Consider the following 23457-nt stretch of genomic DNA (forward strand, 5'->3'; position numbering starts at 1 on the left):
CGCCTCTTCAAGCCTCAATCATACGATTCTTGTGACTTTTCATGTTGGCAATCGCTGCCTTGCAAGTGACCACGGCCTCGTGCTTTCATATCAAGATTAACGATCTGGAAATAACCAGACTCAGTCAATCTTTCGTTGGATAAAAAACTCCAGATACTTGTGACATCAATGAATGCCAGATGAGTAGCAATGGCATGTGTGTAGATGGGGAAACAGCCGGGATAATCGATATAGAGACGATAGATAAGAGTGTGTATCATGGCTTCTCTTGGTTCCACTGAATCGGTCTCCCTCAGTGTTCACAGCATGAACTTGTGAGGTTGCATTGATGGCGTCCTGTGCGGCCGGATAGGCGCAGTGCATGCTCATGTTATACATGATTGGCAAGTGAAGGTTTTCAAACATGCATCTGCTGATTACCGATCAATATTGAATTGCACAAGATGTAGAACCTTGAACCAGATGCGTGAAGTGGTCTCCGGCGTCTGATGATGACACCTCCCCAGAAAGAACCAGTATATAAAGGCACATGTCTTGCTATGTAGTACTTATCGCCCAGCGGTTAAGGCTGCAGCTTCGAGAATAGGAAATACGTGATCAAAATCTTCGTTTCTTCTTAGCAGGACCGGCAGCAGCTTTCTTTTCAAGTTCCTTTTTTAGTTCCTCTCGCCTTCGGTCCGCTCGTTCCTGTGAGGTCTCCCTGGGCCTGGACTCTGTTGTAACCTCCTTGGTAGTGGTTCGACTCCTTCGATTGTCTTCGTTCGTCGTCTTCGTTACCTCATTTATGTTGTCCTTGTTTTCCCCGATGGCACCTAACTTCTTGGAATGGCGATGAGAAACTTCTGTCGTGCTAGGCTCGCCCACCTCCGCACCATGGATTACTGACTGTTCTTCAACTAGACGCTTTGTCTTGTTGCCTCCTATACGTCCAAGACCGGTTCTATTTGCCGCTGGCCGTGCTGGTGGTAAAATTGACGGAGCTGATTTCTCAACTTCAGCAGTAGCTGGTTTATCATCACCCTCTGACTCGGATGCCGTCTCCGAATCATCGTGTTGTTGATTCGAAGACTTTTTCCGAGCCTGAAACTGTACCGGATTGGGGGAAAGAGGTGGAGTGGACTGCTTCTTTCCACTAAGTGCTCCTATTTTACGGACCGGTTTGTTCGATTTTCGTGTACCAGGATCTGGTGATACGCTACCTGCCGAAGCTATGGATTCACCCTCTGTAGACGCATCATCAGCGAAGGGTGTTTTCGTAGCATGCGTTGATTTACCCTGGGGCAGAAGGTGTGGAGGTGTAGACTGAACTTGGAAGTCATCATCGTCTTGCTCAATTTGTGCTTCTTCGGAGGCTTGAGGAGTCGGAGATTTGTCCTTCGCAACAGCCGCTTTGTACTGAGGTGGATGTGCGACGGAGGATGCGCCCTTGAAGTCTTGCCACCACTGGTCTAACCGAGGGGACCCAACGCTATTAATGATAGGCTCGAATTGTAGCCCTCCTTCCTCGAATACGCGTTGTACTAAGGACTCAGCGTCGTTCGGGCAGTCCTCTTCGTACGCAAGACCAGACTTCCAGCGCCGATGGTCGAAAGGAGCAAGACCAGGCACTTTCTCTGCAGCCGCAGCTCTAGAGATCTTCTTCTTCCCAGACAAAGCATTAAAGACATGCTCCATACCTGTACCCACGGCTTCTAACTTATCCAGGAGCTTGTTGAGAACTGCGTCTTTGTTCCCCAGAGATCGAGTCAGAAAGTCGATTTCAACATCCTTTGCGTGGTGTGCCTGGATTAAAGGCAGCACAAGTTGCGTTGCGATGCTGGAGGGCGGCAGCTTCTTCAAATACATAGGCCACTTGAGCGGCTGTAATCCAGGTATTTCATAGGTGATGTTCAAGACGAGGCCATCATCACCCGCATCAGACCGGGAATCGCGATCTAGACGAATGCTTGCCTCATTATGTCCTGGTTGAGAAGCATCCAGAGCGGTATTGAGGCAGACCAAGAGTTTGGCCATGTTATCAGGCGTATCACTAGGGTCGATACTAGTGTTCTCGTTCCAGCCTCTCATAAAGATCGCCTTACGATCAAGTGATTCAGACCACATATTGGCCATATCAGTTACGTGAATATCATAGGCCGATGTGTCTGTATGGAAAGACACCAATATTACCGGGAAGTCGGTGGAAGGACCAAGAGGAAGGGTCCGCCATGAACTGGTCTGTATCATGATTGATGACGAAAACGACTTCAACGTCGACCTGGTAATCCCTAGCCACTAGTAGAAACAGTCGACAAGGATAACAGGAAAGTGCCTCAAGCAATTTCAAAGCCGTAACCTTCCCGTGAGGGGTGACAAATAAATTCGAAAGTCTGCCAGGGGGCTTCTGACCAACGTGGTAGATCTTGATGCTTCTAGGACAGTCTAAGTGAGACAAAGCGGTGCTACACGACTTCGATCCACGGGACTGAGGCGAATGTTCGAGGACAAGGTGCTCGGGGATTTGCCACACAGGAACCAGGCCCGATGAGAAGTCACAACTTCTTTCGACTGACCGAGCTCGATAATAGTGTCTGGATGTGAGGTGATACAAGCTCATATGAGCGGGTAGAGAGTCAGGAGAGGGGTCAGCTTAGGGAGTATGATGGTACCACAATCCACTGCCTTATGCGAAAGAAGCGATCGTTCCCCGTTACCTGATTGAATGGTGGATTATGAGAGAACTTGTAAATCTTTTTGAGCGTCGTGACATTGATGTTGTGGTGTTGATAAGGTTAAGGTCAAGCGCGGTGACGAGTAAACGCGTGAGGTGTTACGCGCACAGGCATCCGTCGCCTACCGCTCCTGCCTGTAAGAGGAGGTAATCAGCCAATCACAACCTAACTTCAAGAGTGCAGAAAACGAAGGCAGGTGCAACATCACAGTCCTGATGGGGACTGGTTGTTGACTTCCTCCTGTCAATCAACATTGACGGTAAAGGTTACCTCTGACGAGTATTTGGGTCTGAAATAGGTGAATTCGAAACCCAACGTCAAGCACAATTTACCGGATTGAAGCCTGGACTGTAGCCAATCACAATACATAAAACCCACTTCACAGAGCAGTATTCGCAAACATCGTATCAACACCCAAATCACTAAATAGAGTACAGCCAGGAAGACAATAAAACGCTATGCATTATCAACACCGCCAAAGAAGCACGGGCTTGAGAATGCTTCAGTCACCAGCAGCCAATCAAGGATCCGAAACATTCTCTAAACATCCGAGATCTATGGAGTATGAATCTCAGATCTGCTTGGTGTAAGCTTCGATCGCCAGGGACCATATGACGTACTTCAAATCTAGGCTCCATGCTTTTTAACAGCCACAATAGCACTGCCGCGGCAGCAAAACAATGGCGAGTTTTAATTAAATTAATTTAAGGGAGGCCCGAAGTTTCCTCTTTTTTTAATCCATGGGCAAACGGGACCGGATCTGTCAGTTTTTGTTGCCTTCCATATGTCACTTTTGAGACTTTGCCTTCATGCATCACCACTAAGAGCCTTGCGATATTCTTTCATACGAAACCGCGTTCAACTTACGAGAAGCACGACGATATTTCACCCTGCAAGATTCACCACAATGCCTCCTAAGAGAACCAAACGCGAGTCTTTATCGCCTCCGGCCAAAAAGGCAAAGAAGTCCAAAACAAACGGTTCCAGCTCTTCAGATGCTTTGCGCCAACCTCATCACAAGGCTGGAGAAGCCGAAGAGAACGGGATTGCAATCCGGAAATTCTACCCTCCAGAAATGAGCAATGCGAGAGCTCGCGCCTACAACGACAATGAACTTCCGCGGCCAATCGAGGTACTCGTCAGTGCCCTAGAGGATACAGCACAGGAGCGGAAAAGCACCGACGTAAAGAAAGCCATCGTCCATTGGTTCAAAATGGACTTGCGGCTATCCGACAATAGAGCTTTGGCTCTGGCCAGTGACAAGGCAAAAGAAGCAGGACTTCCTTTGATTGCGATGTATATCATCAGCCCCCAAGACTATGAAGCTCACCTGAGATCACCAGTGCGCGTCGATTTCATGCTGCGAACTTTGGAAGTCATCAAACATGATCTTGCAAAGCTCGATATCCCTTTGTACGTGGAGACAGTTGAAAAGAGGAAGCGTGTTCCCGACCGGATCTTGGAGCTCATGGACGAATGGGGTGCCAGCCATTTGTACGCCAATATGGAATATGAAGTTGACGAATTGAGGCGCGAGGCCTCGATGATCAGAGACTTTGCAGAGAATGGCAAGACATTCGAAGTCGTCCATGATACCTGCGTCGTGCCTCCAGGAGAACTCCACACCGGCACTGGGAAGCAGTATGCAGTTTACACTCCATGGTATCGGTCATGGGTTGCTCACATTCATGAGAATCTTGATCTTTTGGAGTTGTATGACCCACCTCAGAAGAACCCTGGCAGTGCACGAAAGGACTTTGCGAAGCTCTTCGATGTTGAAATTCCGGACGCCCCCAAAAGCAAACGGCTTGATGGCGAAGAAAAGGAGCGATTGCGCTCACTTTGGCCATGCGGAGAGCACGAGGCGAAGAAGCGTCTGGACAAATTCTGTGAAGAGATGATCGGCAACTACCAGAAGAAGAGGAATATTCCAGCTGAGGCTGGGACTTCTTCCTTATCGGTACATCTGGCGTCTGGCACGATCAGCGCGAGAACATGTGTACGGACCGCACGTGATAGAAACAAGACGAAGAAGTTGAACGGCGGTAACGAAGGTATCCAAACCTGGATCAGTGAGGTTGCTTGGCGAGACTTTTATAAGCATGTTTTGGTCCATTGGCCCTACGTCTGGTAAGTGAAGTATATGCAAGCATCTGGTAAAATTGACTAACTGGAGCAGCATGAACAAGCCTTTCAAGCCCGAATACTCTAACATCTCATGGTCATATGACAATGAACATTTTGCCGCTTGGTGTGAGGGAAGAACAGGCTTTCCCATCGTCGATGCGGCGATGCGACAGCTGAACCATTTGGGATACATGCACAACCGTTGTCGCATGATTGTCGCATGTTTTCTGGCAAAGGATCTCTTGCTAGACTGGTAAGCTACCCAAATTAAAGCATCAATGTTTGAGTTGCCTCTCTAACTTCTTCGCAGGCGAAAGGGCGAAAGGTATTTCATGGAACATCTTGTCGATGGTGACTTTGCTTCAAACAATGGTGGGTGGGGATTCAGCGCCAGTGTTGGTGTTGACCCTCAACCTTACTTCCGCATCTTCAACCCCTTGTTACAGAGCGAGAAGTTTGACCCCGATGGCGATTACATCCGCAAATGGGTTCCCGAGCTAAGGGATCTTGACAGCAAGGCTATCCACGATCCATACAATCGAGGCGCTGGACCCAAAGCCAAAAAGAACGGCTATCCTGCGCCAATTGTCACGCATAAGGAATGTCGGGATCGAGCGTTGGCAGCATACAAGGAGGGCCTTGCGAGTGGCGAGTGATGTAGTGTGTACACTCAAACACTCGACTAATAGTAATCGCCGGGTCATTTGGAAATGCATAAATTTACTCATTAGTCGTTGTATGACATAGATGTTATAACACCCTAGGGGTCTGGTTTGTTTTCAAGAATTTCTAATGCCTACTATGGGCATCTAGTTCTGATATCATCGTAAAAGTCATTGACGCTTAATTCAGTCAAATCCTGGTGATGTTTGAGTTCATATGCCTAATACTCCACTTCCATGTTTTCTTAAACTGAACCACCCGCCAGGAGATGAGCTTCAACGAAAGAGAAGAGCTTAGATCAGCTCGTTCTCTCGCACTCGGGCTCGAAAATATCAGATTTAACATACGAGCATCTTGATAGTCCCACTTTGGCTTGGAGGGACTGATGTGGCATCTACATATCGAGCCCAAGCCTTGTGTGTGGGGGACAGAGGTTAGAGGACAGCACTCGGTCTACAGTCACACATAGGGCTAGGACAGTCACAAGTTGAAAAGTTCATGTTAGACCCGTATCTGTACCATAGCAAACGACTTGAGCGCTACGGCTTTTTCAAGGCCTAGTAAATCAATCTGCGGCACGGAGGCTATCAAAGTAGCCCCAGAATCCTCGGAGTGGTTTGACCTGAGAAGTCTGTCCGAGGAGACTTCGCCAGCCGTATGTCGGAGCATAACCAGTTCATCACATCTTCAAACACATATTCGGGATATCGTAATGTTGTCTCAAAATCGAGCCGAACGCCTCGAAGTGGATTTGCTAGATGCAGCCAACCCTAGTTTCTTTCACCCATTGCCTTCGTGCCCGGACCCAAAACCCTGTAGTCCATTCGTATCAGACTCCCATGTCGAGGAATCTCAGGACCAGTTGTCGAGTAACTTTTTTCCCACAGATTGAAATCCTTTATCGCTGTCCGCTCCAGACGCTCTTGAGGAGACCGTCGCGCTGGGCCAGTCGGTTGAGGGAGTCGTCGCTCTCGCCCATGGCTCGGACGAAACCGCAGAGGGCGTAGACGTGGTTCTCGCCCTGGATGGCACGGCCGTTCTCGTCAACCTTGGCGATGGAGATCTGAACAGAGCCGTGATCCTTGGCCTTGATGATGCGGTTGGTGGCGCTGCATTTGCGGGGGACGTAACTGGTGATGCCGTATCAGTATCATGAATTGTTCCTTCGAGCGGCCATATCGAAATGTCCTAATGGAAGTCTTACAGGTCCACAATCTCGCCGCGGTCGTTCTCCATTTTGGCTGGTTTGAAGAAGGTGGTTTTGGGTGATCTTGAGAGGTTGAGTCGACGAGAGGTAAGAAGGAAGATGAGTAGAGTAATTTCTCAATAATCTGTGATTGTGGGTGTGGAGCAAATCCCGGCCCTACCTTCCTTGAGTGGGGTGGGTCCCAATCACTCACGTGGACCCTCATGTGACAGCGCGTACCAGATCGCGAGGCAGGGATTAGCGTCGACTCGGATTTTGGCGAACCCCTTGCGCCTGAAGGCGAACCACTTCTATGACTCGGACACCAAGATTAGGCGTTCTCAGATCATGACCCCGCCGTTGCTTATTTTCAACGTCTTTCAACCTCGACACCATTTTGCTACAAATATCGGGCCTGAGATGCGCTCTGCGCTCTCGGTCCATAAACTTTGGTTTGAGTGTCATGGTATCCTCTGATGTATTTGGGACTTCGCCACTAGGAGACACGAGACGTCAACCATTGCACGCTAATTCTTCATCCCCTGACCTCCCATCGCTTCGGGACGTTTTAACGACGAAAGCCACATCCCAACCTTCGGCACACAATGGAAGCGGAGCAGAAGCACTTTCGAAGGATGGACCATCTGGTTTCGTTTCTGCTCGCCGCCTCTATCCAGCAACAGAATCGGCGCTAAACGCTGTTTTGACACCATCGACGAGATTGCCTTGGGCATTGTCCCATCCTGGTGGAGCCACAGGGCTCGCAGAAGATGCATCTGGAAACTGTGGATTTATTGCTGGGGACAATGAGCCACCAAAAGAACGAGAGGAACAAATAGAGGTGATCAAAATCACGGGCAAGTCGACCAGAAAGCCTCGCCAACAGAAGGTGTCAAAACAAGCTGCACCTAAACGGGCTGCCAAGCCAAAACCAACGACAAAGAAGCAATCGAGCAAAGCAGCTAGCAAAGCCCATAGCCCCCCAGAGGATAATGATGATGACAAACAAAAGAAAGTCAATGCTGCGAAGCCAAGGAAGAAAACCGGTACTATGAGTAACCACTTTCCACCACCAGAGGAGCCCAAGGACTTGGAAACGGCGAACCAGATTGATGTGAATGAACCCCTTCATCTGGAACAAGCACCTGCACGGAGACTGGACTGGACCCCTCCAGCTCAAAAGACTATTGTCGATATCGATTCAGATTCATCTATTTTCAAAAAGTTAGGGTCCTCCGAGGTGGACCAGCAGCCTGTCTTCAAGCACCTTGTCGAGGGTTATTCTTGCATGGAGGGGCCTAACGAACCGACATCTAACAGCATAACGAATGCTCCGGACGAAGACTCCAGTTTCCTTAAGAAACGGAAGCGCATCGAACTTTTAGCGACAAAGGGGACCGATCCACCAGCTATGGCATCTGACAAGTCTCCAACGAAGAAGGCCCCCAAAAAGAAGAAGCCGAGGACCATTACGGAACTTGCAACGGCTGCATACAGAGTGCCTAGTCAGCCAGATACTGAGCCGCCAAATGCCTCTATCCTTAACCATTTCCCCACTACCAAGGAGGCTGGATCTCTGGCTGATGAGCAACCAAAGAATGCTAAGGGCAAAAGCACATCACGGCGGAAGCCATCAAAAGCCCCTAAAAGGAAAGTGCCCCCCAAGCCCGTGCTGTTGTCCCCCAGTGCGGCTTTGGCCCAGGTTGCCAATCAGGACTTTGTCTTCGGCACCTCAAGCCAGCTTGCCAGAGAAGAATCTCCTACTGTCCTCAGGGACCTTCAAGTAGCCTTGAGACAGTCGAATCAGCACCACGACATAGGTTTCGCCATACCTCTGAATAGTGATGCGATTGAATCACCGCAACAACGAAGTAACCTTTGGGATGCAGCTGCTCGTGATGCCGAAGGGGATCTTTTCGATGTCGAAGTAATCAATCTTGCAGACGACACAGGACTCTCAGAGGCTGGTCATGTTTCAAACCCATTTGGATATCAATTGGGTGCAGACGATTCTGTTATTTGTGTCGAAAGCCGTGTCCGTGATGATAATTTTACACCTGCCAAGCCTTGCAACGATAAACCATCGCCTGATGAGAAGGGCCTGGTTGACTCCGGGGCTGGCTCCCCGTACTTTTCCGACAGTGAACTGTCAATAAGCACTGATATCCACCGCCCTCCGCTCGCACAAACAGAAGTTACCCAGGCAAATCAAATGACGACGGCAGAGGCACCTGAGAGCTTGCCCGAGCTCCCAGTACAACCACCTCGACCCAATTACGAAGCGTTCACAGACATTCGCCTGGCAAGAGAATTAAAAAGGTTTGGATTCAAGCCCATCAAGCGCAGAAGTGCTATGATTGCACTACTCGACCAATGTTGGCAGAGTAAGACTCGCATGGGTCAAGCCAGCCTCCATACCAGCACCAAGCTATCTTCACCCACCAAACCGACCAGGGCGACATCGCCGGCTACTACTAGTACTCCAAAGAAACCTAGAGGCAGGCCACGGAAGAACAGTATTAATGCCCCTGAGCCCCAAGAGCCGCCTCCGTCTGCTCAACCGCCTGAAACACCCAAGAGGCCTCGTGGCAGGCCGAGGAAAGACAGTTTGAGTTCGGTACCAGGCGCTGCCTCTCCAAGCAAGCCTAAATCAACGGCGAAACCAAAGCGGGTTGCGTCATCACCTCGCCGCAAGAAGGCTACTGCTAAATCTGTCATTGAGGTCCCTGACTCTGAAGATAACGAGAGCGACTTTGCTTCTTCGCCCGATACCAACGTTGAACATTTGTTTTCTTCCCCACCACCATTGGATATGTCTCTTACAACTAACGATGGCACGCCACTCACATCCACCCAAAGCGATCAAGAGGCGCTCTTGTTTGATCACATCACCAATGCTGTTACATCTGCCCCACGTACTACTGACCCGCAAGAGCCATCCTGGCATGAAAAGATACTGATATACGATCCAATTGTTTTGGAAGATCTCGCAGCATGGCTCAATACGGGCGAGCTTAGTCGCGTGGGCTATGATGGAGAAGTCAATCCAAATGATGTCAAGAAATGGTGTGAATCGAAAAGCATATGCTGTCTGTGGCGGATCAGCCTGCGCGGCAAAGAACGGAAGCGATTTTGATACCATCGGATAGCGAGCATGGCGTTATTCTTCGACTTTTTCTGAACAACCGGCGTTGTTATCAGCATAGATTTGCATTTACTGGCATGGGTATTTTCAATACTTCACAGAGGGTTTGATACCGTTGTCTGGAGTTGTCGTGAAGAGGTGGGGTAGAAACCTGGATGAGACAGTGCTCACTATTTGACTAGACAAGAACGAGCTCAATGTTTATACGGCAACAATGATAAATACAATTTACCATAACGACGGGGCTGCCTTTCCAGGGCGCCTGTTCACATTTATACACTCTGATCCATTCGTCGCCAAGTGCGCCTGCGCGGGTATCAATTTCAATTCCTTCGAGATTCCCTTTGTTCATTTCTTGTTGCTTTGTGCCCCCTGCGTTCCCTGCCCTGCCCAGACGTCAGGCAATTCCTTCGGGCCGTTCAGGTAGATTTCCATGGCCCTGCTCCTGTTAGCCTTCGAATGTCAAGCAGATCGGCGCCCCTTACACAGATTCAGACATGATGTCACTTGGTAATAAGGAAGGGCTTCTCAAGGATGGTAAAGCTTATTGAGTACTGTCAGGCCTTATGTATCGAGTTGCAAGCCCATGGAGTCGACTATGTTATTGAGAGAATAATTCTAGGATCTTGGGATCGGTGGTGGCTAATTTATATTTCGAACTAGTGGCTTTGATCACGGCGGATTATCTTCTTTCGCTGCGACACAACATCTCCAGGATCCAGCATCGATAGTTCGATCATCAGCTATGCTACGGGACACCAATGATATCACACCACATCAGTTTTGCGGCTCTGCTGTACCCAGCTGCTCCAGTTGCTGCTGCGAGAGCACACCATCACAGAAGAAACTGTTGTGTCATATGTATGCGACCGCGATAGCGTGCAGCTTCTTCCTTCATCGGTCTATCCACAAGGCATTGGGTGGTGTAGATGGCGCGCCAATGACGGACCTCGGTCCTCTCTTGCGGCGTTGGATAGCCCAATCTGGGGCAGATGAGTCGGTTACGTGGTTGGCGCATCTCGGCCAGGATCCTTATCGGGGAGAAGGACGCGGTGTGTCTCCCGTGACCTCGGGTTGGTAATGGTTGCCGATATTCTGGCAATGTTGACCTTTTCTAGCAGATCATGACAGCTCATCCAACATCTCGAATACTGCAGCTAAAGCTCCGGTATCTGTGTCCTGTCGTGGAGCACAATGGAACCAGTGAAACCTGGGCAACAGATCTATCCTTGTGGCTTCATTCGCCAGATTGGGGTCTCCATTGCATGGTCTGGGGAAGTTGTGCTCACAATCGAAAGACTCGCTTGCATTTCGCCATCTGCATCCAAAGTCATGCCTCAAAGTTACTCCAGGCTTTTGGCGCTCAAACCCCGCCCACGGCCCGGCTTGCCATATTGGAACCCTGAAACTTACATGCATCGAGCCATCCCACACAACCATCCCTCTTTAAGCCAGCGAATCAACCATCAAGAATCCTTGGCATCACCACGACCTGGCGGCACGGATTGGCCTTTCTTGCGGGCATATTTGATCACATTTTCATAGCTGTGGCAAGTTGAGGCTCTGCGTCGATTATCTTTCGAGATTGGCGCCGCGATCTCACCGAATTCAGCATCTCGAACCGTCATCCACCATGCGCGTTATACAACTGTTACATGTTCGTCCCTCACTGGTGGAATGTAGAGTGAAGTGGGATGCTTGGACTACGATCCTATACGGAATCGGACCTCCGTGCTGCACCATTGAAGTGAGAATCGCGCCTGCGCAAGGGAAAGTGGTATTACGCCGGAGCTCATGGTAGCTGAAGGTGTGAGGTCCCTGCGACTGAGCTCACACCAAAGGTTGCGTGGGTGCGTTAGCTTGAAGAGCTAAAGCGACCTGATGGCGACCATGATCTGAGCCAATATTATAGTGACAACACAGGGAGTATCAAACAAAGGAGCCACAATCCTTTTATCGTAACGTCGCCGGCTCCGATGCGGCCCCTTTGGCCTTTGAGGATACCCGGCTGTGATTCGCCTCCCGCACCGGAGCTAGTGGGGCCGGACCGTAACGGTGCCTGGTTATTTCATGATTATAACGAGCTCCGATATCAATTGCAGAGTTTGTCAAATTATGAAAGAAATATTGCACCAAAGCTGCAATTGATCGCACTGTGATGGTCATTACGGGAGATCCAAGTGACAACACGTCGATGGGGATCCCACCATCAAAGAGATCAGCTGCCAGTGAAGTCGCAGCCTACCTCAGCGAGATAAGGTCCTCTGGGCAGACAATACTGTTATCGCACGTTGGATAAGTTTTGATGTGTTTAATTCCGCTGTCAGGAATCAGTCGCATATTGACGGCCTACGAGATCTGCCAATCGCAGCTCTCAATTGGCGTCACATCACGTCTAATCGGATGCGTCAAGTGATACCAACTATCTGGGTTGCCTTAAACCTTCGATCCCACTATCATGACGTGCGGGAGGCGATCCCACGTTGTGAAAGGCGATGAATGCAAGGCAGCCGAGTTGTGATGTATCAGAAAATGTCATCCTTCCAAGAACCCCTTGTGCAAAAGGAGTTGAAGAGAGGACATGCCGGGTCCGTAGGGCTTGTGGTACACAAATGCCGAGGATCTCCTGGTAACTACTGATAAGCTTGATTTATGAGTGGGTGTTTACTAATAATTCTTGGCCTGGTTTGGGGATTTGGGAGCATCTTGGCTTGTGAGAGTTGCGATGAGACGTCATTCCCGTCAGATGCCTGTTGCATGTGAAGACCAACGGTCCTCGGATATCCTTAGCTTTACTGAGTTTACTCGAATTAAGTTGAGAATGATAATTAGTCCAGCTCGCTAATCGTGCCAGTCGACAGCGGATTCTAGGATGTTACCCTCACGGAGAGTCCGTCAATTCAACACAAGCTCGGTGGTAGTCGGTCTCCGTCTTCCATGATTGCTACCAATGGGCATACGCATTGACTCATCACTCTCCTAGACTACCACTCACGATATGGCTACCTATTGCTCACTGCACTGTGGCCAACAAGCGAGCCCCTCTCCGGTCGGGTCAACGGACAGCCGTGTTGACAGTTGAGGGCAAATGACCTCGTGGAACGGAAGGTTCGGAGTCGCGAAATTGCGAAATGATTCCATAAGTTAACGTTTACATCGAATTATATCCACCAGCGGAATTAACCATAAGTTGACAGTTTATGGTTATTCAACTCTTGAGAGACAAAAGTGCAGCGACTTATATCAAGTGAAAACGTGCGTGATTCTTTGATGACGACACGGTCGACTCTGAGCTCTGATGCTACTACCTAACGCGGAATTAGTGCTGACTTTCTCGACGATGAATGAATAATCATGGAATGAAACTGTCAAATAAGAGTCTAGAATCTCCCCAAGCCCAAGCCAGACGTTAGTGTCCCTCTCTGTCCGCCACGGAGCCGAGTGAGGTGTTAACCCCGTCTGTCTCCGCCGCCCGCACTATCGCCCTACCTACCTACCTAAATCGAAGAATCACAAGGACGTGCATCCCCGGGATTTTAGGGGCGTCTAGGGCGTCTGGGCGCTGTCAGCTCGGATCGTTTTCTCAGTAGTGCTGGCGTTGGTGCCAAGGCAGGCATCACTCTAGTTGGTTTTTAAGGGATCATCAATACGACAAACAACTAGCAGACCTCCACTACCTCCACTGGCCTGCCCTGCCCGCCCTGCCCGCCCTGATCAGAAGTGCCCTGGAACTCTGAACCCCCCACCCTCCAATTAGTCGAGTCCATCCACCTCATCTTCCTCTCCAACTCAATCACAGACCAAACGTTCTGCGTCTTTTCTCACCTTATGTTTCACAAAACCAGCCTTCTCAGCCTCTTCTTGGCTTTTTGAGGGCTTCACGACAGGTTCTCTGTCTACAGCTGCATGACTTGACGTTACGCATTTCCTCACCTTGCATTGCAGTCGAGGTTTGGTCAGCCTGCCTTACCGCACCCGCATCCGTATCGCATCCAACGTTGATGGCCTCGTCCGCATTCCGTTCATCCCTTGTCCGAGCCCGAGTCCGCGGATTCTCCGTACATCATTTGCCTGGCCAATTCCACGTTTTTCGAACATCGTAAACAATCTATCGTTGTCGCCATCTTTGACTTGATCTTACCTTCAAGACGATACAACGATGTCGGGCTACCTCGAGGGCATGGCCCTCGGATTCGGCTACAATGTATCTGAGGGGCTTGATTCTGCGCAACAGTCCACAGCATCGCCTTCATCCAATACCCAGCAAGATGCTTCGTCCCACACCCAACCAAATTCTTTTCAAGGCAACGTTACTGTCTATCAGACAACAGGGCCTGACGCCCATACAAGCCCAATCCACCTGCCCGGAAGCAATACGCCCGCCCTGAATCCGCGATCATGCGTAACCTGCCGCCGTCGGAAAGTTCGATGCGACAAGCAGATGCCGTGTTCCAACTGTCGCCGAGCACAGATTCCCTGCGTCTTCCCCGCCCCCGGAAGAGCGCCGCGACAGCCGCGCCGAAAAGACCCAAACGCGCCCGCCAAGAACTCCAGTCAGCGCGAGATAGAATTGATGAAGAGGCTTAGGAAGTTGGAGGGCATTGTGGAAGAGCTAAGCGGTCAGATTGAGGTTGAGTCTGGCGGTAAAGGCCCCTCGTCAACCAATTCACCTGAGGCGCATGCAGGTCAAAGCACATCGTTTGATGCCTCGGCGCATAACACTCAAAGACAATCGTCGAATGCAGGGTCTCACGCAGGCAACATTGGAAGGACTGATGACAGCCCAAGGGGGAGTGATGCTACAAGCGAACAGAGCGAGACTGCTCGCAAGAATATGCATAAGAAGTTTGGACGACTGGTTTTGAGCGACACTGGAGGAAGCCAAAGATACGTTAGTCATGGTTTTTGGTCGAAACTCAATGACGAGGTTGGTCAGTCCCTAGTATTGTTTCGAATGTTTGACTGACTATGTCTACCAGCTCGATTCAATACGTGAAGAGACTCAGAAGCTTACTGATGAAGATTTGGATGAGTCTGAGGAGGATGAAACTCCAGATACCTCACCCGCATCCGCACTCTCGGGAAATCACAACGCCTGGATATTCGGTTATCGCTCTGCGGACGTGGATCTCGATAAATACTGGCCCCTGCCTTCCCATATACCATTCCTATGGTCTGTCTATCAGGAGAATGTGGAACCGTTGCTCAAGGTCCTGCACATTCCAACCATGGAGCCCATCTTTCGAGATGCGCGAAAAGATCACAAACAACTGTCTCCTGCAAACGAGGCGCTCGTCTGGTCAATATACTACGCTGCACTTACATCACTAGAACCTGACGAGGTAAGAAGACTCCCTTAACTCAAAAACGGAGAATACTAACTTACGGACTCAGGTGCGAGCTAATCTTGGCCTCAACAAGGAGGATGTTGTTGTGCAGTACCGTTTTGCAGTCGAACAAGCCCTCGCGAAAGCCAACTTCCTGAACTCATTGGAGACTCCAATCATGCAAGCGTTGATCATCTTTATTCTCGTGGTCAAAGGCCAAGATGGAAGTCGTTTCTGTTGGTCTTTAACCGGGTTGGTAGCGCACCTCGCTCAAGGCATGGGCCTCCATCGCGATGGGTCGCACTTCGACCTAAGTCCCTTTGAAACTGAGATGCGAAGGCGTCTCTGGTGGGCGTTACTTCTATTGGATCTTAGATCAGCCGATGAGCTGGGTACTGATCTTATCATCCAAGACTTTAATTATGATACACAGATGCCGAGCAATATCAATGATACTGATATCAAGCCCGACTCAACTGAGGCCCCAGAGCCCAGAGAAGGTCACTCTGACTGTTCGCTCGCACTTGTTCGTTTCGAAATTGCTGGCTTTGGAAGGCGTCTGGTTCGACTTTCATCCGCCTCGATGTCATTCTGCCCCCAAGGAATGCCTTACAGGGACACCAGCCTCGCGGAGCGAGAACGCATGCTCATCGAGGTTTACAATAGAGTTGAGGAAAAGTTTTTGAAACACCACACTGGTGATTCTGATCCGTTGCATTGGATGGCTGCTTCAATTGCGCGCATCATTATGGCCAAGATGACGTTAGTGATTTACCAGCCGGTCCTCTTCCCAGGCTCCGAGGGTGAAGGTACACTTTCGGAAGAGGCAAAAGAACGTGCTTACGTTGCAGCGATTGAGATTGCGGAATACAATCACATCCTGAATAACGACTCGAGGTCTAAGCAGTTTAGGTGGCTGTTCAAAACCTACACCAACTGGTCGGCTATGGCCTACTTCCTCATCGCCAGTTGCCGTCGGCGGTGGACTCCTCTTGTGGAACGCGGGTGGGAAGCTGTCAGTGGATACGAGGGTGGACCAGGACAACTGGTGCGATCTGCCGAATACGCAACTGTCGTGATGCCTATCAGGAAACTCTACATGAGAGCCCAAAGGCACCGCGCAGCAGAAATTACTCGACTTCGCGGAAATCCTGAAGAAGCGCGTCGGCTGGAATTCGAAGAGAGGACGAACCCCAGATATCAGGCTAGATTTGGGCAAGATGCGGACGGTGCAGCAAACAAGATGGAGGAAATCAGAGAGAAATGGAAGGCTCTGGTGCGATCTGACGGCAGCAACGTACCAATCTCGACGCCAGCTGAGCTGAGCCCTGTCATGCCACCGTCGATGCTCCAGCCAAAACAAGAACAAACACCATCCCGCCCTCGGACACCATCAGCCTACGACGTTCCTGGAACGCTCGATCTCTCTGATACGACCATGGGCTACATGAATGACCTAATGGCAGACACCACACCCTTCCCCATGGTGAATTTCTGGCCACTGCAGGACGTCGGCTCTGTTCAAATCAAGGCAATGGGTACGGGAATGACGCCAATGCAAAACACGTCTCAGTTACCGCAAGATGCGACACAACCAGGAGATACTGGCCAACATTTCTCACCACAGACCGTGCAATTCACCAAGGACGACAACCCACCGCCTTACCTATGGGGCGGGCAGTTCCCGTCGATAAACTCAAACTTTGATAATACAGGCTTGGACGATGTTGATATGCTCGGAGATGACTTCAACTGGCATACCTGGAGCCAGAATGTTCGCGGTTTGTAGATAGGATCGTACTGAGATACACGGTCACTGACAGACTGTGTTGCCAGATAGTCGATATTGATTGATCATCGGGAGTGTATTGGGAGTAACTAACTACCTTGCCTGTCTATTATGTATGATACCCGGCGAAATAAGCATGAGGTGGACGTCATTAATTCTAGACCATCTTCAATAAGGACCCATCCCTGACAGGGGATGATCGTGCTGTACGTGGCCTGTTGCTTGTAGAAATGTCCTCATGTGGCGGTCCGGGCTCTCCCACCCGCCACGCGTATGTTCAAGAAAAAATCTTGCCAGGTAATGGTTGTTCACGTAGGGAACAACGTCTCTCGCCACTAGCAATTCCTGATTGTTGTGCCCGAAGCAACTGGCCTCAGCCTTCGAATGATGAAATCGATCAAACTCATAAAGTCCATAAACCGCAGGGCATATGCCCGCTCTGAGGAGGAGGGTAGTCAGCAACAAACGGTACATCCGCCCGTTTCCGTCTAGAAAGGGGCGGATCAGGATAAAGCGCTGGCAGAATCGGCTGGCATCGCAGATCCAATTATAGACAGCCTCCTTTGTGAGCTGTTGCATATGTGCAGGGTCCATTTCCACCACGAGGTCGTTGATCATGCTGGGCATAGCAGTAGCGATATCGGCTGAGTTCAAGAAACGCATGTCGTTGGGCGGGTTCCATTCGCGATATTTCCCGCTGTAGGCCGTCCAAGGTATTTGCGGGTCGATATCGATCTTGTAGGTAAGAATGTGGTGTGCCTCCTTCAAGGTGGCCTCATCAAAGTCTTGTCCATCGAGGACGGTCTTTTGAATCAGGTACTTTGCAGCCTGGGCGAGCTGCAGTGTTTCCCGGTAACTTTGCAGGATACGTCCAGGCGACGCGGGGATGTTCCTGAATTCCAAGTGCTGTTTGATTTCTTCGTACTCATAATCGTTCTGAGTGATCTCTTCTGGGATCTGAAGCCTTTCCTCAAAGACTGCACAACAAAGTCTGTAGGTTGTTGGGAGACTTCCGCCTGTGTGCGCGATCATGTTTGATCCGTAGAGCATGCGACTGAGAACCTCCATTAAGTTATAGGGCTCTTTGTTCATGTGTCGGCTGAGGGCCATAACGAACCGAAAAGGTTCGATACTTTGCATTGCCATGCCGGCGGAAGGGTCAGGCTCCATCTTGAAAGCTGCCACGATAACGGAAGGGTTTAGTATATAGACTGTGGTTTGGAGAATGGAATATGCTGATGATATTTACCTAAGAGTTGAGAGAAAAAGCGTCGGTTTGAGAGAAAGAAAAGATTTGGGGGAGAGGGATGGAAAGGGAATGCATTTATAGGCACCTGAGGTAGGCCTGGGGAAGGGATTACTTGACTACAGACAAAGAAGGAGGAGAGCTCCCGGAATGGAAGTTTATGGTCTGAACTGGAAGTTTAGGTACCTACCCAGGAAGTCTTGGCTATGAAGTGAATGTAACTTGCCTAAAGCTTCCTGAATATGAGTGGTTGAGGATGGTTCTCGGAACTATGAGACGAAGTTTATGTCGAAGTTTAGAATAGGTACCTAAGCTTCCTAAATTATAATAGGTCAGGATAACTCTCTATTCTATAGAACGCGATCTTCCATCGATGATAGGGTATCTACGAAACTCAGAGTCTCGTGATGATGTATGGTGTTTCTCTTGCCTTGTTATTTACTGGCTCATTTACTTGCGTACGTGGATCAACCGTGAATGCAAATCTCATCCTCGATCTCATTCGACGGTTTCTATGTCTACGAAAACTCAGAGCTTCTCGCTATCAGCTTTAACCTTTCTCTCCTCTTCCAGGGCATCTTCTCTTCGCCTCACTTCAACATTGGTCGGTCCTCCTTTGCCAAAGTTCACAAGTACCACATGTTCCCAATCGCCACCTCTCTCGGAGCCCCGGAGTTCTGGTCCTGGTTTGTCCAATCCGAGAACTATTCTCTTGTCCTGTTTCCTAATGAAAAGATTATGAGGACTCATGACTTTCTCGCTCCATGGAATCATGGCTGTTTTGTGTGCTTGGCCCTTTTCTGTCTCTGCTGTCGGCACTCGGATCAGAAAGGACAGTAAGTTTTCTCTCTGTGCTGCGATTTGAAGAGATCTTTGTCCGTCTGATGATACTCTTGAGTTTTGGAAGACTTTGGCGACTAAACTTAGGAGGAAGTACTGCGGTGGGAATAGGATGATGCTATTTGTGGCGGCACGGGCGAGAAATGATTCCGCAGGTGCAAAGAGGGCTGCTGTGTGTTCGATGCCATTATCTGGCGTTGGTATGAGCATCTCGGATGGCATGTCACTTTGTGACTGAGGTAGCATGTAGAGATACATCTGCGTAGTGAAGCGCTTTGTGTTGGTGGCGGGTGTGATCCAGCGAGTAAAAGGGATGAGGCCATCTGTTCTCGATCAATAATCACTTAACAATAGTCTATGTCAATTCATTCTTACCCAAGTCTGGCTCAGCGCCTACTGACTTTAGCCACTCTAGGAACTTGACTTGGTTCCCATGTATCATTTTCCTTGCAGTGTCTCTATCCTCAACTGTCAAGTTTACCAGCTCGTTGTCCTTCTTGGCCAATAAGATACCAGTTTCTTCGAAAGTCTCTCTGATAGCACCAATTCTGTACGCGAGCCCATCGTGGTGTCTCTCTGGCGATTCTTCAGCCGGTATGATACCATCATGATAAGGGTCTAGATTTCCGCCGGGGAAGACATGCGCCGAGGCGAATGATGTAGAGGTGTGTACGCGGTGAAGTAGTAGGACCTCATTGACAGGCGAGACTAGGAGAACTGAAGAACTTGGGCGTGGCTCTGAAGGCGGATGTTTATTTCCCGAGGATGATTGGCTCCGTGAAGTCATAATAGGCAGATATATCCGGGGTATGAAGTTGAAGTTTTGTCTATGAGCGGTCAAGTTTGTGTCACGGAAGAGTTGACGCGACAGGGACCGTCGAGTAACATAAAATAACAAAGACATGAGGAGTAAATGGGTGTATAGATTCACATATGGCCAATCGATTTGTAGTATGACTATAAGTCAGTACTTGTAGGGGGCATGTGAGGTCTGAAGCGCGGTTCGAGTGACGTCGAGCCGAGGTCCCGCTTCGTGATGGCTTTGGATCGGCTCCGAATGACCGGCCGGCCACAGACCCCGCTTCGCCGGAGACAGATTCCCCTGACTCAAGAATGAGTAGAATATCTTGTTGATTTATTACTGAAGTCATGTTGGACTTTTAAAGACTACATATTAATGTCGTCAAGAATGGAGAGGGATGATGGTGGCGTTGCCAGTGTTTATAATATTATTGTAAAAACTACTGACTCTGACTTACACGAGACATAACCAAGCTTAGGTTTATACCAGCCAGTTTAAACTGTTAAGCAATTAAATGTTTCTTTAAGGCCAATTCTAGTCAGAGGTTAATGTCACATACATCTTAAACAGTTAGAAATTAAAGCCATACCAGCTATGTCAATTTAACTGCTTAATATAATACTTATTCCAGGGTAGGCTGGTATAAACTAAAGCCCTTAACACACAGATAGCTATTTAAAACTCCTATTATTGCCATACATAAATAGGCAACTAACACAAATGAGTTGAGAATTAAAATACAAGGACGAACTTGTCAAGTTCATGTCAACACACACAATCCTCAAAAACTGCAAAAAAGAAAGCACATCTCAATCATGAATATGTATTTATAGGAACAGCCCGATGCGGGGGTCGAACCCGCAACCTTGAGATTGTGAACTCTTAAGAGTCTCACGCTCTACCGATTGAGCTAACCGGGCGTGCTTCGCCGGGGATCAAGCCGGATTGATGGCAGCAGGAAGAGAAAGTTTATACTATATTGGCTGAGCCAAGATGTGTGTGTGATTGAGTTGCCTTGGTTGTGGTGTGGGTTCTACGAGTACTGCCAAGTGAGGGGCAGTGTTTGATTGGCTGACCCATTCTGCAGGTGCACTCCAGTCACGTGAACTGATCGCACCTTCCTCGTCTAGGGTTTGTCCCCCACGAAAAATCAAAATTGCCCTGAAAACTGAAGCTACTGTCAGTTTGTTCATCTCGAGACCCGAACCCGACCACGACCTCTTTCACGAAGTAACGCCACACTAACCCTTCAGACAAAATGGCCAAGATCTCGTAAGTAGCTCTCGAATACCCTCAGCAGCTTTCGCTTCGCTCTAGGTCTCTCGTCTCGCTTCTCGCCATCTCGAATTTTGTCTGTCTGTCTCCTCCGTCATGGCTTTGCTCCGATGCGCAAAACAGAGTTGGAAATTATTTCGAGTGCTGGTTTTGGCGGGGGAATCAGGGCGACCCAGTTTGTGCCTGCGCACACAACAAAAATAAACGGCATTATCATGAGAAATACGGCATCGCTGGGTTGACTGGTGACTACGAGATTCATTGCTCTTCTGCCTTGTATTTTTTCAATTCGATTTCGACGACAATCACTCGACAAACAAACGCTGTCCAAGCCTTGAAACCACCGACGGGCAGACTTTGGCAGAAAATTCGACATGACGAGAACGAGAACAAGAGACACATAGACGAAATGTCAAAGACATCAAAAACAAAGTACTGACTTGCTCTCACAGCCGTGGTGCCCCTGGTGGCAAGCTCAAGATGACCCTCGGTCTCCCTGTGTACGAAACCTCCCAGTACCGTACCCCCCGAACCAGCAAACTAACTCCCTCTCCAGCGGTGCCGTCATGAACTGCGCCGACAACTCGGGTGCCCGAAACCTCTACATCATCGCCGTCAAGGGTATCGGTGCCCGCCTGAACCGATTGCCCGCCGGTGGTGTCGGTGACATGGTCATGGCCACCGTCAAGAAGGGAAAGCCTGAGCTCCGAAAGAAGGTTCACCCCGCCGTCATCGTCCGACAGTCCAAGCCCTGGAAGCGATTCGACGGTGTCTTCCTGTACTTTGAGGACAACGCTGGTGTTGTATGTACAACCTTTGCACACGAGACGAGACAAATGGAGACTAACATGCATGTGTAGATCGTCAACCCCAAGGGTGAGATGAAGGGCTCTGCCATCACTGGCCCTGTCGGTAAGGAGGCTGCTGAGCTGTGGCCCGTAAGTTCTTCCCCCAACTTTCGACTCACATTCACTGTACTAACACCCCTCCCAGCGTATTGCCAGCAACTCCGGTGTCGTCATGTAAAGTGCTTGCTTGCGAAAGAGAATCAAGGAAAGACAAAAGGGCGTGCGGTGCGTGGTGGTTGGGTTTCTGTCCCGAATGCGATCAGATAGAGCGCGGTAAAGAAACATCTGTTCCCCCCCTCCCCCCAAAGAACCTCTTTTATTTATTTCCCCCTCTTCCAACAAGAATTGGCAAAGGGGCGAAAGACCGGGGTGAGGGTTGTTTTTTATCAAAATCGGGGCAATGTTCTTTTTATCTACTACTTTTAAAGTCGCTGGATTTGGCACAAGGCTCTTGCATTTCGGTTTGCGGCGTGTAAGGATGATTCACATACCAGGCATTCACATCAAGGACAAAACAAAAGTCACTTCAATCCATCTTCCCCTGGGCGTTGTGTTCTTTTTGGGTTAAACTATGTGCAATTCTTCTCGCCGTGAACCTGTGAAGTCATGAATTGTGATGTGCATGAACCTCTGTAGTCTAGACTGTCAAGTTGTACAATTCAATATGCCAACAGATCCGTAATCTATCGATGAAATATGCTGCAAATCCTGCCCACAAGTCTTGATTGGTCCAGAAGAGCTGGTTATGCATACTCTTGCTGTCCATGTTGCGCAGTATCTACCCTATAGAAATAACTGGTTTATTATTTACACCCTTTTCTTGCAATTGAGAGAGGTGTAGTGATAAAGACAATCTATCTATAGACAAAGTGGTCTATAATATTATCTGACATCACCACACCTGCTGTGGTGCCCTTTTTACTCTATTGTCGTTCAGATATTGCTGACTTCACTTCTCGTTTGTCATTGCGGTAGCAGACATCCCTTACGAGTCGTTTAATATTCGATCCATGTACAACACATTCACAACCACACCCAAACAGACACTAGATGTATATAACTTGACATTAAAATTCGTCTTTTAGGCGCTTGCTAATAAGCTCGCCACACCTTTTCTCACGCTATAAAACCTCCCAACTTGGACGAGTTGCCCATTTGATGCATGCCGAAACGATTATGCAAAGACCTCCCTCATTCCATCGCATGCATATATCCATGTATGATGAATGAACATGAAGAAAGAATAAAACAAAACTAAAAACAAGACAAGAAACGAACGATGGTTCTTCGCATCTAGTGTACAAGAGAAAAAATGTGCATCGGAATCTGCATCCAAAAAAACCTCTCTTGTTTGTTCCGTAGTATACAGAGTGGTTGTATGTATGTATATACCAGATGAGACTGCATGCCTCGTGGTGGGTCGTGAGAGTTACATTGAGCTACTGGGCTGAAGGGCCGGAAGCTCGAGACGTTATTGGTTTTTTTTCAATTCATATTC

At 49.1% G+C, this 23457-nt stretch overlaps 8 protein-coding genes and 1 non-coding gene across 9 annotated transcripts; 4 read left to right on the forward strand and 5 right to left on the reverse strand.

The window, feature by feature from the left end:
• Window positions 1-597: 597 nt before the first annotated feature.
• Window positions 598-2226, reverse strand: FMAN_01647 (uncharacterized protein; the record flags this gene model as incomplete). The annotated part of the gene is made up of 1 exon (XM_041821312.1): window positions 598-2226. The coding sequence occupies one exon, from the start codon at window positions 2224-2226 to the stop codon at window positions 598-600; it is 1629 nt and encodes a 542-aa protein (XP_041676989.1).
• A 1392-nt stretch (window positions 2227-3618) lies between these two features.
• FMAN_01648 (putative deoxyribodipyrimidine photo-lyase PHR) lies at window positions 3619-5494 on the forward strand (the record flags this gene model as incomplete). The annotated part of the gene is made up of 3 exons (XM_041821323.1): window positions 3619-4841; window positions 4891-5091; window positions 5149-5494. The coding sequence occupies 3 exons, from the start codon at window positions 3619-3621 to the stop codon at window positions 5492-5494; spliced, it is 1770 nt and encodes a 589-aa protein (XP_041676990.1).
• A 905-nt stretch (window positions 5495-6399) lies between these two features.
• On the reverse strand, window positions 6400-6737 carry FMAN_01649 (putative 40s ribosomal protein s21 (CRP-7); the record flags this gene model as incomplete). Its single annotated transcript, XM_041821334.1, has 2 exons — window positions 6400-6631; window positions 6706-6737. 2 exons carry the CDS (start codon window positions 6735-6737, stop codon window positions 6400-6402), a joined length of 264 nt encoding a protein of 87 aa, XP_041676991.1.
• A 413-nt stretch (window positions 6738-7150) lies between these two features.
• On the forward strand, window positions 7151-9823 carry FMAN_01650 (uncharacterized protein; the record flags this gene model as incomplete). Its single annotated transcript, XM_041821345.1, has 1 exon — window positions 7151-9823. One exon carries the CDS (start codon window positions 7151-7153, stop codon window positions 9821-9823), a length of 2673 nt encoding a protein of 890 aa, XP_041676992.1.
• A 4168-nt stretch (window positions 9824-13991) lies between these two features.
• On the forward strand, window positions 13992-16948 carry FMAN_01651 (uncharacterized protein; the record flags this gene model as incomplete). The annotated part of the gene is made up of 3 exons (XM_041821356.1): window positions 13992-14759; window positions 14812-15174; window positions 15227-16948. The coding sequence occupies 3 exons, from the start codon at window positions 13992-13994 to the stop codon at window positions 16946-16948; spliced, it is 2853 nt and encodes a 950-aa protein (XP_041676993.1).
• A 168-nt stretch (window positions 16949-17116) lies between these two features.
• FMAN_16023 (uncharacterized protein) lies at window positions 17117-18118 on the reverse strand (the record flags this gene model as incomplete). The annotated part of the gene is made up of 1 exon (XM_041821367.1): window positions 17117-18118. One exon carries the CDS (start codon window positions 18116-18118, stop codon window positions 17117-17119), a length of 1002 nt encoding a protein of 333 aa, XP_041676994.1.
• Window positions 18119-18722: 604 nt separating this feature from the next.
• FMAN_01652 (uncharacterized protein) lies at window positions 18723-19821 on the reverse strand (the record flags this gene model as incomplete). Its single annotated transcript, XM_041821379.1, has 2 exons — window positions 18723-19357; window positions 19410-19821. 2 exons carry the CDS (start codon window positions 19819-19821, stop codon window positions 18723-18725), a joined length of 1047 nt encoding a protein of 348 aa, XP_041676995.1.
• An 852-nt stretch (window positions 19822-20673) lies between these two features.
• Window positions 20674-20756, reverse strand: tRNA. Its single transcript is given in 2 exon segments — window positions 20674-20709; window positions 20720-20756. It is a non-coding gene; the product is annotated as a tRNA-Lys (tRNA).
• Window positions 20757-21094: 338 nt separating this feature from the next.
• On the forward strand, window positions 21095-22137 carry FMAN_01653 (putative ribosomal protein L23.e, cytosolic; the record flags this gene model as incomplete). The annotated part of the gene is made up of 5 exons (XM_041821390.1): window positions 21095-21108; window positions 21564-21611; window positions 21668-21914; window positions 21972-22049; window positions 22105-22137. The coding sequence occupies 5 exons, from the start codon at window positions 21095-21097 to the stop codon at window positions 22135-22137; spliced, it is 420 nt and encodes a 139-aa protein (XP_041676996.1).
• Between the last annotated feature and the right edge of the window lie 1320 nt (window positions 22138-23457).

The sequence above is a fragment of the Fusarium mangiferae genome, assembly GCF_900044065.1.
Source record: "Fusarium mangiferae strain MRC7560 genome assembly, contig: FMAN_scaffold001, whole genome shotgun sequence".
In the NCBI taxonomy this organism is placed as follows: domain Eukaryota; kingdom Fungi; phylum Ascomycota; class Sordariomycetes; order Hypocreales; family Nectriaceae; genus Fusarium; species Fusarium mangiferae.